Genomic DNA, 15987 nt, shown 5'->3' on the forward strand with positions numbered 1-15987 from the left:
GGGCAGTCTGGCCTGTCTGAGGGAGGAGACCATGCCGTGAGGGGGGGCCCGGGGCCCCTGAGGGGAGCCCAGTCCGCGCTCAGGCCGGGTCTGGCCCTGGCGCCGGGGGCGGCTGTTCCCCGGGAAGTTTGTGGTCCGGTTTGGAAGCGGTTGCCGGCAGCCGGGGGGGAGCGGGGACGGGAGCTCCGCGGGGCCGGCGATCGGAGCCGGTGGGAAGGGAGCAACGGGTAATGGCTGTCGGGAAACGGGAGCCGGTGCCGTGTTCAGCGAGTACCGGTAGGTAGGGGTTGATTAATGCAATTAGCACAGGAACAGCTCTCCATGGGGTACCAATTTGTGGCGTGTGTCCCGTGGGTGAGGGGTGGCTCTGAAACCAGAGACTCCCACAGGGAGCAGAATAAAATAGCGACAGAGGCAGCTCGCCTGTGGTGAGCCCAGGCTTTCTGTCTGACTGTCGGTGTCTTCTCCTGGGCTGCGTGTGCATGAAAAACGTTCTATTTTTTTATGGTTCCACGAGAGTCAGCATGTGACAGTCCTCGAGCGGCATGGAGCAGAGGTGGCCAGGTGGATAACTGTCACTGGCGATGGGCGGCCACCAAGGCAGGGCCCTGTGGGGCCAGAGGGACCCGAGTTCTGTGCTGGACCCTGCAAACTGCTACTTCAGGAGGCTGCTTGTTGTTTGTGTTACAAGGATTAAAATCTCAGGAATTGAGGACCAAAGGGAGACAGAAATGCGTGAATATAGGAACATACCTCGGAGATCTCGGTGGCGTGGAAGACAAAGGAGCTCCAGAACTTACACAGACCCCTGTATTGGAGAGTGTCTTGTTACTTCAGTGTGCAGAGCAGCTGGTGAAAGCCCCTATGAAGGATTAGGTAGCTTTTGAAGAGGAAATGTGTATCTGAGTGCAGATAGGCGTTGCTAATGCATTCAGCCCTTTAAAATGAGGTTGTGTAGAGTGTTAGATACTTCCTTTTTTAACACTATTTTAATTTAAAGCATTCCATCTGTGACTCAAAAACCTGCTATTGCAGTATGTGCAAACTGAAAGTAGCTCAGTCATCCATCTGACCTGGCAAAGGCCTGTTCTCTCTCTTTACCTATGAGAAACAATCAGTGATCAGAAAGACAGAGTTTAAGCCTAATTACTAGCTTTGTAAAAGAAGATGCGGGTTTAAGGTTCCTCTACCTTGTAGCAACAGCACAGTGGGGTTATGGAGCACCTTCTGAGAGCATCAGTCTGTTGGTATGGCTGTTGTGGGTCTGTAAGTAGATGCAGGCCATGTTTCTGCAGACACTTGGATGGTATTAACATTAAGGAAGAAAAGTGGTGGTTTCTCATCCTCAGAGGGGATGGCGAGAGCTGCAGGGTCAGAAGGAAAGAGGAAACCACTGAGGTTCAAGAGAGGTACTCTTTTCTTGGAGAAAGTACAGCATGGGGTGCCGTGGGAGGCAGACAGCTTAGCATGTTCTAGAAGGTTCATCTTGGCAGATAAACGTCATGACGCTAAAAAGAGAAACTAAGTAATGTTGGGTTTCTGTCTTGCTTTGTTGACTGTGTATAATACAAGCTAGGCAAAAAGTGGAACAGAAAATTGCAAATGAGTCAGTACGTTGAAGGGAGATGTTACCTAAGGAAGGTTTGGAGGGGTTTTTTTGGTCTTTTCTGTTTATCCTCAGTAGTGCAGAGGAATGGCTTTCATGGATGGCAATGGCAGCAGGGAGGGTGTGTCAAGAAATGCCCGGGTCCTTGCGCAGAGCAGTGCTCAGTGTCATTTATGCTGAGGCCTGCCAGAATATGGTCTCCTGAACTTTTCTTTTTCCACCTTGAAAAACTGGTGTTTAGCTCTTCTCCTAAAGGATGTACAGGTTCTTATTCTGCACAGCAATGAATGTGGTATTTGAAAGACATGAAAAGTTTTTACGACTCTTTGTTTGTTTGTTTTGGGGTTTTTTTGGTTAGGATTTGCAGATTGGGTTGAACAAAAAATGGAGAGTGGGGTATTATGTATGAGGAGAGATGTCTGCCCCATGGGTTTGTGTTAAGAAAGTGTCTAGTAGCAGTGGACAGATGGATAGGCTGGTCATCAGAGCTCAGGTCTGATATTTCTTTATGTGGCTTCCTTTGACTGCCAAATCCCCCTAAAACCTTCTAAAAGAAACCATGATGTGTAGAGTCCATTGTGTCCTGGCGAAGTCTTGGGCTTCTGGTTCAGACTCGGTGAGCCTTGCCAATTGTGTGGGGATGGTGGACGGCTGGGCAGTCTGAGGTAGCCCCATCCTTGCAGGAGCTCTGTAGGATCTGCTCTGAGAGGTGTGAAGTGTCAGCTGAATGCTTCATGTGTGGTACACTCTTCTCAGGTTTGTCAGCTGTACCCCTGGTCTGTGGCGTGTGTATAGAGCATTTGGAGTCTACCAAACACTGAATTTGTTCCCTGGTGAGCAGGTCATCTCTTCTGTTAGGGTGTAGGACCACTGCAGTTTGTGTTCTGCTGTAGCAGCTGCAGCTTGGGAAGCTGTGCTGCCACCTTGAGAGAAGTGCTCAGTTCAGAGTGCTGAGCAGCCTGGGCTGGGGAGAAGGGAGTAGTCTGGCCAAAGCTTTCTTTCTGCCATCAGTGTATGGTTTTGGGAAGCTGTGTTGCTTTCCTCCCCAGATAAAAGCTTGCTCTCTGTCCTTGGTTAGTGCTGGTGTACGGTAAGTAGCACAGAGAACATGAGGAATCGGACCGTGTTTGGCTTGCAGGTTAAAGGCAGTTGTTCACATCTTCACGTGTGGTATCAGCCAGTTAAACTGTGGCTGAAAGACGGCAGCCCAAAGCACAGTTGTATCGCACTCCGCAGTTCTAGGAAAACTTTACCACCCACCCATCTTACAAATGTACCGGCCTTCCTGGTAAGTTTGCCTTCTTAGCTAATACAAATGGGAACAATTAAGATGCTCTAAAGCTATTTTGGAGTTGATGCTCATTTCTGTGAGAACATCAATAACCCAAGAAGAAGTAGACTCTACCCACTTAATACTCCTCTTGTGCAGTGATTAGCTTGGATACTTTGAAATATTTTTCTTTAAGAGTCCCGTTTTAAATGTAACTGTTTTCTGCCTGTCAACATTGTCTTCTTCAGTGGGATGCAAACAGATGTGATGTATTAACTGTTACACAGTGGGTAGTCATCTGTTTAATTTAACGTGTGTTATTTGCGGCTTTTTGGGGAATGTTCAGAAGTAGCTAGTGTCCAGGGTTTTTTATTATTGTGTTGGGAATTTGTGGCAATGGCAGCTCCAGCTATGCAGAGAGAAGAGTTGGTTATGGCATACCAGTAAGCCCTCATTTGTGGTCCTCAATCAGACCTGCTGAACAGCCTGAAACTTGTTGAGTTTGTTTCTGTGTCGAAAGGACAAATAGTGTATGTGTAGTGGAAAGTTTGAGCTATAGTAAACTTTGCAAAAACATTCTGCGTTTTGGCCTTGTGCTGGCCGCAGGGTTTCAAAGAGGATCTGGCTTGGGAGCACAAAGGCAGGGTAGGGACAAGTCTGGAGCGCTGGTTAAGGAACATGGCCGGGGGGTCAGTGTCAGATGAGCTGGCCAGCTGCAGGTGGAACTAAATTGCATTTGAGAGGCAGAGCTGAGCTGAACAGGGAAAATGTTACTCCCTCTCCTTTTATATTTGGTGTTGATCTGAAAAAATGTGGATCCCAATATGGTGGGCTTAAGTTTGCACTCATAGGTGTGTATAAGGAGGGGAAAACTCATAGGGAAATTTCTTGTGGATCTTCTTTTCAACAGGGGAAATAGTGTTAGGAAATCACATCTTTTGATTCTTTTTCTACTGGAGGTCAGCATTTATTTTCTCTCCTTGCTGGAAGGAAAGCAATCTCCTCACAGGGCTAGAGGGAAGTTGATAAATGTAGGAGGGAAGTAGAGCATAATTTAACTTCCCAGCCATATCTCAAGGATTTATTTAGAATACTGAAGGTTTATTAAGGCAATGTGCTGAACCTTTCAGAAGTCTGTCTTTCTTTTAGCACTGGTGTTATGGCAGCTGCAAGTCCTTCCTGTCTAGGTGGTGTCCATGGATGCATGAGAAGGAAAGGCTGGGGGAGAGTGAAGGTGGGATTGCTGAAGGAAGCTGAAGATGGCTCTTGATTGTACCTACTGCAAGGGTTGGATTTGCTTTTAATGCTTCTGTCTGCGGGAAAGGCATAGGGAGAAATTATTATTGTTGCAATGTAATCGTTATTAAAGTAGTTAAGTGCTGTAAATACAAGGAGAGCTCCTCGTTTGTTGTCTGATTTCTCCCCCCGTCCCCAGGTTATCTTAGTATCACTACAAAATACTTTAAAATCGCACTTGTGGTCGGGTCGCAGCACTGTGCAGATGAGTTCCTCTGTAAGCTGTGGTTACTCCTTTCCACTGCCCCACTGCAATGATGGCGCTTCCTGCCCCTGCCCTGTAGCATCTCTCATTTCTCTGCAAACTGAAGCATCTTTGAAATCTCAAGGAGTTGTAAGAACTGCCCAGAGGGCTCAAAACTTGGGAGATGACTTGTCAGATCGCTGTTGATCTGCTGAAGAGCAGGAGACTGCATGAGAAGGGCAAGCCGGCGAGCTGTGAGATTTCTCCTTGGTTTTGAGACCTGCTCCATACAGAGGGAACACTGTCAGCAGTGGCAGCTCCTCTGGGGGCAGTTCTGTTCCTGGCTTCTATTCTTGTGTAGCACCAGTGGCTGTGGCTGTAAGATACCTGTGTATCAACCTCCACAGTGTGGCTTTTGTACCTTGTCCTTTACCTTGGGGCTGTGAAGAAATGTCCAAGTGAATTGGCTTTATTGGAGTTGTAATTTGGCTTCCTAACGGGAATCTTAAAAAACAAAATAAAGCAAACAAAAAAAAAACCCCAAAAAGCCAACACAATAATAATCAAAATATGTTACTTGCACTAAAATTTTCTTGAAAGCAAAGCATATGTAGGATATGCTGAGCGATTTGCTGTGGCTGGTGACTCTGCCTTTGCAGGAGCATGGAGCAATCTGTTTGTTTCCCACAGAGACTCTCATAATTAGCACTTGTGCTGCAGCAGGCTGAGCCGCTGTAGTTGTTACAAGTATGCTTTGTACTCTGCCTGCTTTTCTGCTGGAGAGCATGCTGATGGAGAAGAGAAAGATGCTTTTGCTGCCTCTGTTATAATTTCTCCACTTAAATTACCCTCGGTAAGCATATGGCAACTTAAGCAGGCTGCCACAGGGTAAACTAGTGTGGATTTACACTGTGCTGGCTTTGCTGATGATTGTGCCTATACGTGTTCTAGCCATAGAAAGTATGAAGTAGCTTATAGCTGTTTGCCCTGACAGTTAATTACTGCTTAGGTGGAATGGATAGAGCGTAGACACAGATGCTTACAGCAGAGTAGCTAATGCTGTAATTCATAACCCTGCACCAGGGTGCCTCATCCATGCACCCATTCATCCCAATGGCCAGAACAACCTTGAGGCTGGTTGTGGTGCGGGAAGCAGGTGATATACTTGGTGAGAAAGGTCCTAAAGTTGTGCTAACGCAGGAGGCTGCTCTTGTTGGAAACCAAATGAAAGGTGGCCTTTCTAGTTGTTCCAGTTTCAAGGCTTTTGGACTTTTTTTCTCAAAAGATCGGGGGTACTGGGTAAACTGGTAATTTGCATCTAGAGTTTGTAATGCTACCCTAGGGCACTAGTAGTAGTAGTTCCTACTACTAACCAGCAGTTATTTAGTTGTAGACCATTCCGTGTCTCCTGCATGTGCCTGTGATGTTAGTGCTGTTATCCAATGAATCAGACTGGAAAAGCTGAAGAGTAACTTAGCTGTGCCACAAAGCGTTCAGCTGAAGTGACAGTGGTGGGGCACCTTCTGTAAGCTGGTGCCGAGCAGGGCTGGCATTTCAGCTGCAGGAAGCTCCAGTGCACCCTGCTCTGAAAACGTCTCTGATTTAATGCAGCATCTCCATGGTAGGCACAAGGTCCAACTGTACCGTAGCGACCCTCAGCCTTTATGCATTCTAGAAGTAAGGGTTTAATTGAATTTGATTGTCTTATGCTCTTGTGATTATGCTCTCCACTGCATAAATCCTGTTTTCCTGAGCTGCTACTTCTTCAGAGAGTACGAAGCACGTTTAGAGAGATACAGTGAGCGAATCTGGACGTGCAAGAGCACGGGGAGCAGCCAGCTGACGCACAAGGAGGCTTGGGAGGAGGAGCAGGAAGTTGCCGAGCTGTAAGTACCAGTGAAGAAATTGGTGTGTGTGTCTGTAGGTGCTGAGACAGAAGAGTGGACTTGAGAATGCTATGGGATTGCTAGTTTATGAGGGGAGATAAGGAGCTTTTTACTGGCTGTAAGGAGATGTGGGAATTCCCAAGCTGAAAGCAGATGAAGTCCAAATTTGATGCCATCACTAATGCACTTGAGCAATGTACTTATTTAGTGCTGTATCTTGATATTACTTGAACCAAAATAGTTCAGCATATGGTACTTGGCATATTTTAAAACCACTTGAGTAATGGGAATTTTTCAGAGGAGGAAAAGAAATACATCTTGAAGGAGCTAAAGTAAAAATACAGTAAAAAGAGGCTGTTGAAGTGTTTCACATCAGCTAGGTCCACAGCTCTAATTATTTTTTTCAGATCTGCATTGGAATCAGTTGTTTTAGTAAATAAAATTACTTTCAAGTAAAATTTTGGGGATCTGCTCTACTTGAAACAGTGAGGAATAAAGGGAAACTCATTACTCTGCTCAGAGCACCCTTGTTCCTCTGGGCTGCCAAACATGGCCCTTGCCATAGAAATGAATTTTCTGTAAAGGTGCGAGTCCTTGGCTCTACCAACATCTGTAACTCACTTTGTGATTACTGAGTTGTAGGAATTATGCCAAACAAATGGCATGTTTCTTGGTTCTGTGGGCTGATGCCTTGGACTTCTGTGACTTTTTTTCCCTGGATTTAAACTGGGGAGCTTGTCAGCAGCACTGCCTGAGGAAGTGAGGTTTGCTGCTGCTTCTCTTTCATGAAGAATCTACGATTCTGATTCATTGGCAAAAGAATGAATAGCCTAAGGAGAAATGCCCCATCATTTGAGGTTAAACACATCCTTAAAGGCAACAAATAAGAAACCTATTTGCTAATAGTCCTAATGCCTGTGAGGGCTGAGACACTGCTGCCTTGGCTCTTTCCTCCCTAGTGTTCAGGAGGCGCAGAGCCAGCTCCGTAAGCTTAGAATCCTGAGTCAAAAACCAGTGGTCTAGTGTCGCTTACTTTTGGTTGGACTGCTTGGCCACTACTGAAAACATTCAGAAATGGCAATCAAATATAAATGGAAGATTTCTCAGTAGCAAATTTAACTATAGTCCTTCTAAATGTGGGGAAAAAAGACTCTGTGAAATGAAATTTTGGTCTTGTTTCTTTGAAATAGGATTAAAAGCTTCCCAGGCAGTTTACTGGCTGCTTTAATACTTGACACTAGCCTGAATAAAAGAAGTTCATTTAAGCAGTTTGCTAAAGTGATAAATTTGTTCATGACAGTTGTGTAACAGCAAATATAGTTGAGAATTGTTAGCGATGGATTCTCAAGTCTGGCAAGCTAAAAGGGTTTTGGAAAAATAGAGTATTTTCTTCCTCCTTACAGTAACTTGAAATGGAACTTTACTTTTTAGCCAGAAAGCTTTATACAATATATGTCTTAGTACCCCTATCAGCTAACTGAACTGATCTGATCCTTTGGAAAGGAAATCAGTCAAGTAAACTTGTAACAATCATTTCTCTTCTTTGGATGAAAAAGTTTGAAGATCGTGACATGGTGAAACACACAAAATATTTTTCTCTGGAAACATAATCTGTGTAAGCCTACCTCTATCTTCTTTACTGTGCTAGCAGTCTGTTTGGGAAGAAGCATGGTGTTATTGTTGGAAGCAAAAATGTGAAAGAAACAAGTCCCAGAATGATGACATGGTCTCAGTATATATTTAACATCTAGTAGAGAGGCAGCAATAACCGGCAAGAAAGGGTTTACTGGCAGTGGTGCTCTTCCAGAATGCTTTATGGTGTTCCTTCTGAGAAGGGCAAGTACAATTTGTATTGTCATGACAGTTAACACTTTGGGGGGTGCTGGGGGGAGGGTAGGAAAAAGCCCTTGGATGTTTGCATGCTAATGTGGCATCTGCCTCAAACATTGTCCTGGCTGTTTATTTTCCTGGAATTGCGAAATGGGAGGCTACTTTGCATTTTGGCTTTTATTCACTGAATAATGAAAACTTCTTATGTGCTTGCTCAGCTTGAAGGAGGAATTCCCCATCTGGTATGAGAAACTGGTACTGGAAATAGTTCACCACAACACTGTATCTTTGGAAAAGTTGGTGGATGCAGCTTGGCTGGAGATCATGACCAAATTTGCAGTGGGAGAAGAGTGTGACTTTGAGGTGAGGTTTTGATTCTTTTGATTAAGCAGTTAAAAATTATAATCTGCTGTAATCTTTTCACCCAACATGTTTGTAGAAGGAACAGTAATCTTAAATTAATGTAGCTTGAAGTCCACTGCTTACAAATCTTTAATGATGCTCTAATGATTAGAAAATTCCCTCCAAAACTGGGAATGATGGGGAAAACTCAAAATTGTTAAAAATAAGGGAAAGTTTTAAATGTTCTCTGTTCCTGAACACAATCTGTTCAGGACATACTCTCTCAACTGGGGCTGTAGAGAGAGCACACTTATACCTTGCACACATTCTCCTTAGGCTGAGACAGCAGCTTTATTAGACACTGGAAAAACTTGCGGGTTGGCAGCTCCCTCTCTCTTAGCAAATTGAACAGAACTTCCAGGTAGGAGTAGTTGATAGCGATCCTGTAATTGTTTCATGAGAAGGATCATGAGGTTTTTTCAAGGAGGATGTCAGTTAAGTGTTTTCCTGAATTAGGGTTTGTAGGTCATAGCTGCTTTTTGTTTTTCCTTCCTTGTGGCGTCAAAGCTAACTAGTTCATGTGTCTTGCTTGGGTTTGGTTTGCATCAATATTTCTGTGCAGGTTGGTAAGCAGAAAATGTTGCCTGTGAAAGTTGTGAAAATCCATCCCCTGGAGAAAGCGGATGAAGAGGCCTCGGAAAAGAAATCTGATGGAGCGTGTGATTCCCCATCCAGTGATAAGGAGAACTCCAGCCAAGCAGCCCTGGACAACCAGAAGGAAGCCATCCTGAAGGAGGAGGAGAACAGGAGGGAAAGTATGAGTAAGTAGCGAGACAGTGTGCATGTAGGTAGCTCCTGGAAGTGAGTATTTGAATTTATGTGCATCCTGGGCCTGGGCTGTGAATGTTTTATGTAATGTTTAAACAGTGCTATGGGATGGAAATCCTGGATTGTCATTGGTAGTGATGCAGCTTTGGTGGCATCAGTACTGTTAGCTTTCAACTCTTCTTGCCTGTTTTAAAGTGGAAAATGTGCTGCTGTTCTAAGATGTAATACCAAAAGCTATGCATGACAAGGATAAGTATATGAAAAGGATAAATTCAAAAGTATAACAAATACATTTTTTAAAAAATAGGGGCAGGGGGTAAACAGCATTCATGCATTTGTAACGTTCTTCTGTGATGAACGGCATCAGAACAAACATCTCTAGTTCTAAAGCCTGTTGTTCTGCAGCCAGAGACAAGCTCTAATTCTCTTTCATGTCACCAGTTGACATAAAAAATAAGGATGATTTTTTTTATTTTATTTTATTTTGGTTTATCCCCTTTTCAGTTTTGAAATGCTTGAGACAAAATTACTGCAGAAAAACGCATGCTAAATTTTTTCTAACGGTTCAAAATAAAACATGCCTGGAAACACTGTTCTCCTCTTCTGTATCTGTTCCTCCATGCTGCAGAACTAATCAGTGGATGTCCAAGGCTTTTCTTGATTCTTAGAAGGTACTGTTGAAAGAGGAAAGAAAATAAATTATTGGTTTTATGCCCTGTGTAACTTCTCTAAAAATGGAATTATAAGATTCTTTAAAAGATATTTCAAAAAGTACTTTAAAATAAAAAAGCCCAAAACAAAACAACCCCGCAGCGTAGCTCCAATCTTGATAGCTTAATTTTAGAGGCACATAAATGCAATAAATTGTTTACATTTGTAAATAGCCACTCCAGCATCTGGGGAAGGTCTCCAGCCTCCTCTAATATGGAGGAGAGGAAACTCGGAAAACATCCAGCAAGCTAATAGCAATGTCAGGGGTGGAAAACAAGTTCTAGTAAGCTTCATAATTGTCAACTGTTTCTGATTGGAAAAAGTTATGAGCTGTTTTGATTTCATTGCAGTGTTCTGTATAACTGGGAATGGAAAAAAAAGGTGTTGCAGAAAAAATCTGGCCTTATACTCATCCTTTGAAACAGTAGTTTGAAGAGGGGCTAATGCATGCACTTTTTTTTGGTGTTGTTTTTGAGTAGTAGTTCTCTCAAACTATGTCATAAAAGTCATAAGAAGTACCTTTTACTTTAAAAATGCTCACTGACCAAAATTACAGCAGCATTTTTGGGCTTGTGTGTTTAGTAAAGTCTAGTAAAGACTTTACTAGTTTAGTCAAGCCTACCATAATATTTTGTTGGTTGGTTTGCCGCATTTAACCAGCTGTGTTCAGCTCTGCTCTCATTGACACTACCCTCAGCACCTTCAAATCAGAGGTGCTGGCAGAGTAATAACGTAATCAATAAAAGCAGTAAGTGCTCGTTCTTTTAACTCTTTCCTTGTGCATATGCATTTATTAAAAGAATGTTTTATTGCAAATGCTTTTATATTCTGGGTTGTAATAGAACATAGGTTCATAGCAAACTCATTCCTGAATCTATATTCTAGAGTTCATTAAAATAACTCTGTAGCATTTGTTACATTTATAGAGGGTGTTACAGAAGTAGTGAAGACGTGTTCTCATTGCGCCCTGCCCTGCGCCCACCTGAGGCTGTGTGCCTTGTGGAGGTGCCTGAACCACACCTCCTTCCACTTCTGTCTAATAATTTGTGTACTTGACCACTGGTAATAGGGGATGAGGTCACTGTGCAAGAGTGAGCATTTAGAAGCGATAACAGGCTCTGCGTAACAGTGTGTGATGGACAAGCTGTAGCTTTCTGTGCGCACACGAGGGGGCAGAGTTAACCACAGCATTTTTACTGGTACTTACGTCAAACTTGGTGATTTTGTTGGAGGAAAAAAGGAGCAGAGAAAGAGCTTCAGTCTCTCTGGTTAGGAGTCTACTGTGCTTCAGAAGCTAAAAATAAGGCTTTATACCAGCTTTATTGCATCATATCTGCAGTCTGAAGTGGCTTTGTATTTCTAGTTACTTAGGGATGAAGCTCTGGAAAATCTGCAGAAGTGAGAGGAAAGGCTAGTTTTTCCTGAAAATGGATGGTGAACTACTGGAGGCAGGTTCTGCAGCTGGAGCTGTACTTGGAACTAATACTGCTTTGGAAGATCCAAAATAAGTGGTGACTAGGAGGAGACAACAGCATATGGATGGTTTATGAGGTTCCAGTAGTGTAGTGAATTTAAGTTTATTACAGTACAATGCACAATAAATAAAGTACTCTTTTTGTAAAATAACTTCAGGAGGGAACGTACAGTGATTTCTTCTTCCCCACCCCTGAGCATGCAGGTGCTGTGTGATGGAATTCAAGTGTAGTCATCCTCATTTCTAGAATCTAGAAGGTAAATCACAAAAAGAGAGGTCGCTTACAGGCCTGTTGGAGGGACAGCAGTGTAACGGAGTCCTTCAAAGTCAGAGCCAGGACTAAGCAACGTACTTATTTCTTACACATAAACTTGCTCTGTGTGGTATGTGCATCTAGCAAAGACACTGAAAGCAGATCTTTTACAGAGCTTGAAGTGTCTTGTATGTGACTACCATTGTGCTGTTGAGCAGAAAAACATAGTTTGGTATTTGTGAACTTAGATATTTTTAATATGAATGTGGAACTGAAGAAGGCAAAAGTTTTGTCTCAACCTGGCTTGTGATAAGAGGATTAGTCTCCTTTCACACATACTATCACTGTTAGGAAGTTCAGTTGTTACTTGGTTTTACATCTATAATGAGTGATATTTGGAGCAGAGGATTCTGTGTTGCATTATCTGAAATGTAGCAGTAACGTGGTAAGCAGCTGCACATTTGTGTGTTTGGTGCAGTGAACCCAAAGCATCTGTGATCATTAACATTTGCAACTTGAATATAGAAATAGATTCAACACCAGCTGGCAAGAAGATGTGTCATACCTTTGGGCTCTTTCAGTTCCATCTCTCTTGAGAATAAAAAGGCTGTTTGTATAAGCACGCTTAAGATCTCCAGCTAAACTAGCCCATACACAGTGCTTGTAACTGTAAAACGCTTAATGACCACCAAAGTTAAATGAATTTTTAAAGTTACTTTAACTTAGTCTGTAATTCCTTCAGTAGAATTATTTCAAATATGGCCTGGCAGAGACAGCGGCTCTTGGCAGGTGCTCCCTGAGCAGGTTACTAGTTATGAAACCCGTCTCCCGTTCATGAATTTTATAGGCATTTTCTCCCTTTGCATGGGTAGTTGCAGCTACCGTCTGCAGAGAGATGTGTTTGAATATTACAAGTGGTCCTTGATGCTCTTTGAAGATAGGTGGTGCCTCCTACTTCAGAGCTGTTTAGGGACTGCGTTCCCAGCCTGCACCTTCAGGATATTTCTAAAACCCAATTTGGGATTTTTTCCTGATGGTTCTAGTTTAACCAAGCACTGTGTAGATAGCAAGGGCTGGGCTGCCCACTCCAGCGATGGTCTGGATTTTTTCATGGGGTTTTTTGGACTCTAGTACTAGGATACTTAATGTCTTCCCTTGCTTTTATCAGATGATCGAGCACGTAGGTCTCCTCGGAAGCTTCCCACTTCTCTGAAGAAGGAAGAAAGGAAGTGGGTTCCACCTAAATTCCTGCCACACAAATATGATGTCAAGCTGAAAAATGAAGATAAGGTGAGTTGTCCACTTGAATCCTTTCTATTATAACGTGAATATGCAAGTTTAATTAAATAATCACTGTCAGTGTGTCTGTACAGCACAATGTAGTACTTCCTGCTGGAGTGGTGGTGTTGGAAGTGGATGGCTATGGTTAGCTGTGAGGCTGACTAGCCTGGTTGTTCCTATATATAATGGGGTTTTGTGCATGGAGAGACCTGATAATTCCTGGTACCACACACTGAGACACGGTATTACATAGCTTTAGAGTTCTGGCTGCTAACTGGCTAATCTCTGGTGAGGCAGTTAATGAAATTTGGTGAGAGGAGGACTAGTTAAATCATGAGCCGCAGTTGCTGTTCTTGTTCTCAGTGAGCTTTGCTGAGAGTCAGAGGTAGCTGTGCTTCGGAATTTCTGTGTAGCTGCAGCACTGCTGCATGCTGTTTGTCATCTGTTTGCTAATTTGACAAGAGAGGTAGTGCTGACCTCAATGAGTACCACTTGCAGAGTTACTCCTCTGGTCTTGGGGAAAAAAAAACAAAACAAAATAAACATTATTATGTAAAAGCTTTTAAGTTAGTAGCAAGCACACACAGGAGGAAGGTCAGAGATAAAGCAGTGGACTCTGGCAAGAAATCTGCAACGTGAACTAACACTTTTTACTCTTTTGGCTAACTGAATCTCCTTCCAGTCTCTGTTCTGCATCTCAACTCTGCAAGATCTGTTTGGTTTGGTTTGAGTCTTTGCAAGAGAGCTTTGAAAGAGCAAAGAATTTGTGAACGTGAAGCAGTACAATGGTGCTTGCTCCTTTTAGCCATATGATGGGTATTTATAATGTGGTTAGAAGTTAAATGTTAACAGTCTGTCTGTTGTTATTTCCAAGATCATCAGCAACGTACCAGCAGACAGCTTAGTCCGTACAGAGCGTCCTCCCAACAAGGAGATCCTGAGGTACTTCATCCGTCATAATGCACTGCGGGCTGGCACGTGTGAGAATGCCCCATGGGTGGTGGAGGATGAGTTAGTGAAGAAATACTCTCTCCCCAGTAAATTTAGTGACTTCTTGCTTGACCCGCATAAGGTAAGAATTCCTAAAAGTTTCTCCTTTGCCTTCTCGTCTGTTCCCTACCCTTAAGCAGTCTTGGCAGAGACTTCAGTGTGCCAGTTGGGTTTTGGTGGTCCCAAGCTTACATCAACTTAGAAGGATGAAGAGCAGGAAGGCCCACTCCTCTAAAGACTGATCCTTTGTGAGGCAACACAGCTTTGAATGTTTGAAACAGTGGTCTGCTTTGAAAATTTGAGGTGTAACTGCCTTTTCTTAATTTTTCCGATAGTTTGCATTACTTATCTACAAGTAAAGACACCTTTTCCTGATGTAAGACAAATGGAAGAGCTGTACTTCTTACCTGATCATGTCAGTTCCTGGGCCATTCTCATGGTTACAATGGAAGAGCTGGATGTGTTTGACTTCATGATGGTTCTTTTGTGGTGCTGGATTGAGGGATGGCAGATACCGCAAATTTTGCACTGAATGCTCTAAGTAGGAGGGATGGTTTGTTGGGTTTTTTTTCCCCAGCCATTTGTAATGACCAGCCAAATATACTGTTAACTGAGTAAATGCCAAATCATGAAATCTGCTGTTTTAAAATCTGTCATTTGCTGTAGAACACGCTATTCTGTTAATTTAGTAAAATGACTTTTTCACAGGTTTGGTCTTTGTCAAGCATTGTTTTAAAACTAGAATAGAAATATTTGCTGTATCCCTCTGTCCTCGTCAGGAGGAGAACACTCCTTCCTAGAAAGCTTCTATGGACTTTTCTGGATGATTGTAAATTTGCTTAAAGAGAAAAATAAATTCTTCGTAATTGGGTTGTGTTTACCCTTGCTGTAGTATTTGGGGTCACTGCCTTAATAGATAATTGAAGCATTTGCTGGTAGTGTCCAAATCCTCAGCGCACTGAGGGACGGTATAAGCAAAAATATGCAACTGTAACATCTTCAGTTTGAGTTACAGAAGTCCTTATCTTTGTGTTTTAGGGTGGCGCTTTCTGCAGCGTGTTTCCTGTTGACATAGAGATTGAATTTATGTTGGGCTTTTAGATTTTGAGAAATGGCTGGAGAATTTATTAATCCAGAATTAGTGCTCTGACAAAATAAGTTTTTATAAGTGACAGTTGGATATACAGTATAAGTTGTAAATCTTATATTTGTGAATTTGTGCGATCTTCAGTAACATTGTCTCTAATGGCCTAATGAGGGCTCTTAAACTAAAGCTTCCAAGAGTTGAACATCTGTGAACCAGAAAGCCTGAGCACTCCTATGGCAGTCTTAACTTGGTCACATTTCTGTATGTCTGTTATTAAATACCTGTTACACCTTTTGCTTTGCCTACCACTGTGGGATTTTTTTATTGCTAAGGTACTCAAATTTTCAGCCCCTGTTTTCTGGTAATTTTATCCCAAACCTATAGGTTAGATCCTTGCATTATATTTTCCACTTCTTGAAATATATTAGTATTCTGGGTGCATCCTGAAACTGCATTTGAGATGCTGAGATAGTCCTGAAATCAGTCTCTCTTTGGCTCTGGGTTAAACTGTTCTGTGCTAAAAGCGTGCTGACAGGTGGGTTATTCCAGTAGCTCAAAACCAGTTAGATATTCAGTCACGTTACTTCAGAACTGAATCCCATCTCACCTTCATTCCAGATGTTTTCAGGAAGGTCAGAAACCAGTCTCTGAACTCTTGTCACCCCTCACTTCTGTGCTCCTCCAGTTTTTCACTGGGTGGGGGCCAGGACTGAACCCTACCTGACTCACTAAGAAATCTCTGAGCAACAGAATAGTTTTTGAAATTAATGTCAGCATTTTCCAGGCAAACCCCCTCCCCACAACCTTTTAAGTAAAAACAAAGTGGTTTTGTGTAATACAGTAAGAAATACTTAAAATTCTTTATAGTGTTTAATTTCATAAAGTTAAATGTGAACTTTCTGGAATGGGCCAATGACCTCAGTACCAACGTAGTGTCTGCAATGCAAAA

At 42.8% G+C, this 15987-nt stretch overlaps 1 protein-coding gene across 1 annotated transcript in view; it reads left to right on the plus strand.

Annotated features, from left to right (window-relative positions):
- Window positions 1-15987, plus strand: part of BAZ1B (bromodomain adjacent to zinc finger domain 1B) — a 53900-nt gene that overhangs the window by 349 nt on the left and 37564 nt on the right. Inside the window, exons 2-6 of the mRNA XM_014959712.1 lie at window positions 6050-6242; window positions 8291-8435; window positions 9037-9235; window positions 12849-12970; window positions 13836-14033. Coding sequence (XP_014815198.1) covers window positions 6050-6242; window positions 8291-8435; window positions 9037-9235; window positions 12849-12970; window positions 13836-14033 — 857 coding nt within the window. The remainder of the gene's footprint in view (window positions 1-6049; window positions 6243-8290; window positions 8436-9036; window positions 9236-12848; window positions 12971-13835; window positions 14034-15987) is intronic.

The sequence above is a fragment of the Calidris pugnax genome, unplaced genomic scaffold (assembly GCF_001431845.1).
Source record: "Calidris pugnax isolate Ruff unplaced genomic scaffold, ASM143184v1 scaffold461, whole genome shotgun sequence".
Lineage (NCBI taxonomy): Eukaryota > Metazoa > Chordata > Aves > Charadriiformes > Scolopacidae > Calidris > Calidris pugnax.